At 46.0% G+C, this 2011-nt stretch overlaps 1 protein-coding gene across 1 annotated transcript; it reads right to left on the bottom strand.

Moving 5' to 3' along the window:
* Window positions 1-633: 633 nt before the first annotated feature.
* LOC101633511 (melanoma-associated antigen B5-like) lies at window positions 634-1626 on the bottom strand. The gene has a single exon (XM_012730243.1). It carries the CDS (start codon window positions 1624-1626, stop codon window positions 634-636), a length of 993 nt encoding a protein of 330 aa, XP_012585697.1.
* Between the last annotated feature and the right edge of the window lie 385 nt (window positions 1627-2011).

Below are 2011 nucleotides of genomic sequence, written 5' to 3'. Positions count from 1 at the left end.
AACCAATATATATATTTTTGCCATTTAAAATTATTTATATTTTTATTAGTTTCACGTTTTTCTTTTTTTTTAAATATATTCATTAGATCTTCCTTCATTTTTTAAACATATGGTTTCCCCATGAAATTCCCACCACCAGTTCACCTGTCCACATAATTTTATGTGACATCACACAGATTGATTTTTGAGTTTCTCCAAATTTAAACTACCCCGTCAGGGAATTTACACTTTACCGCTCTCCCCTGGAACACCTCCCCTGTCCACCCATTCTTCTTCCTTTCCTATAAACCATAGAAGGCAGCTCAACAACTTTATATGGTTGCAGCTCCGACCTTCTAAAGTTCTATGGTCTTCTCTCCGCATCCCTAGTACTAGCAGTGGGCCTTCCAAGGAGCAGGTGTTGTGTTGATGTTTGGAGTAAAAACAGAAAGATGTCTAACTTAACACCCCCTCCATTGTTTAGTATGCTTATCATTTAATTTTACCAAACAAAACAATGCAAGGACTAAGGAAAATCAAGTTTGAGCATGATGTTTTATTTCATTATCCCAAACATTGTACTGTGGGATTTTTTTCACCTTTCCACTCAGATCCCTGTTGCGATGTCATATAGACCTGATGACTTCAAAAGCTTCAGGCATCAGTAGGAGTGGGAGCTGCAGCTGAGCGTCCCAAGGGAACGCTGGCCATGGCGCTACTTCCAGGCACAGCTGCAGCTTTGGCTTGAGCTCTTTCTTGTTCCTCCCGTAAAGCTTCTTCATACTGCTCTCTGAATGTGCTAGGATCGGTGTTGTTGACTTTGGCTAAAAATTCCAAGATTTTAATCTTGCTTGTTTCAACATATGTTCGAGGACCCCACAGAAATTCGTAACGGGCTGGGTTGCTGTTGGGTATCTGGCGGTATTCCAGGTACTTCAGTTTCACTAGATCTTTCGTGATAAGTTTCTTAGGCTCTCCATAAACGAGGTGCTTCCGCCCAGCATAGATGCGCATCTTGTTTAGGAATTTCCAAACTTCTTCCTCACTAGCACTATTTCCCTTCATGAAAATGAAACCTAGGACCGTCATCAAGAGACCGGTCTTGGGTAGCCCCCTGCCTGCTCGCACCCTCCCGTTGTTAGGGAGTCTCAGCTTGCTGACAAGGTCATATAAGTGAAGGGTAGGGTCAATTTCCTTTAAGTCAACCGCAAAGACCACCTCAATACGCTCAGCAGCTCTCTTAAGTATCTCTGAATAGTAGCGTTGGTCGACAATCTTCAGCATGTCTTCTTTCCTAATGGGTTGTTTCATCTTATATTTGTACAGAAGGAACTGCTCAAGCACTGCTGTTTGCATAGTCAGAACGTCACCGAATGACATCTCAGTAGTTGAGAGCTCAGAAGAATAGGAATTGCCATCTTGGCCACTATCTTCATCAGTTGTTACACCAGAAGAGTCTGTAGAAGCCTCCTGGGAAGTGCTACTGGGCTCAGTAGTTGGTAATATCTGGGAAGCAGCCTCCACATCAGAAGAGGTCGAAGGAGCCTCTTCTGCTGTGGCCTGAGCTCTTTGGTTACTGTGAGAGTTAGCCCGCACCTGGTGGCGTTTTCTATGGGAACGCTGCTTGCCTTTTGCACCACGAGGCATGACTGTGGTCAGGAATGTTAGTGGCCCAGCAGCTGCTGGGGCACTGAAGGAGGAAGGTGAAAGGTGTGAGCATTCTCAGAGTGGAAATACCACCTGGCTATAAGCAGGCCACATTTGCAGCTGCCTTGAAGGCACTGCTCTAGGAACCCATAGGACCCCCCGCCCTGTCTCCTAATCCTGGGGGTTAAGTCCCTTGGGGAACCTGTGGTGAAAGTTAGTGTGTGTCTTAGGCCGCTTCCTGCCTGCCCTGCCTCGGCCAGATGGGGTAACAGCGACTGGCAGTCTTCTAGACTGCGGAAGTTCTCTCTACATTCATGACAATAGGGTCAACTGGTGGCAGATTGGGAGTCCGCCCTCCCTCCGCTGCCCTGAAGTGGACATCTCC

The sequence above is a fragment of the Condylura cristata genome, unplaced genomic scaffold (genome assembly GCF_000260355.1).
Source record: "Condylura cristata isolate star-nosed mole 26May11 unplaced genomic scaffold, ConCri1.0 scaffold00027, whole genome shotgun sequence".
In the NCBI taxonomy this organism is placed as follows: domain Eukaryota; kingdom Metazoa; phylum Chordata; class Mammalia; order Eulipotyphla; family Talpidae; genus Condylura; species Condylura cristata.
This window is presented reverse-complemented; position numbering and strand designations above follow the sequence as displayed.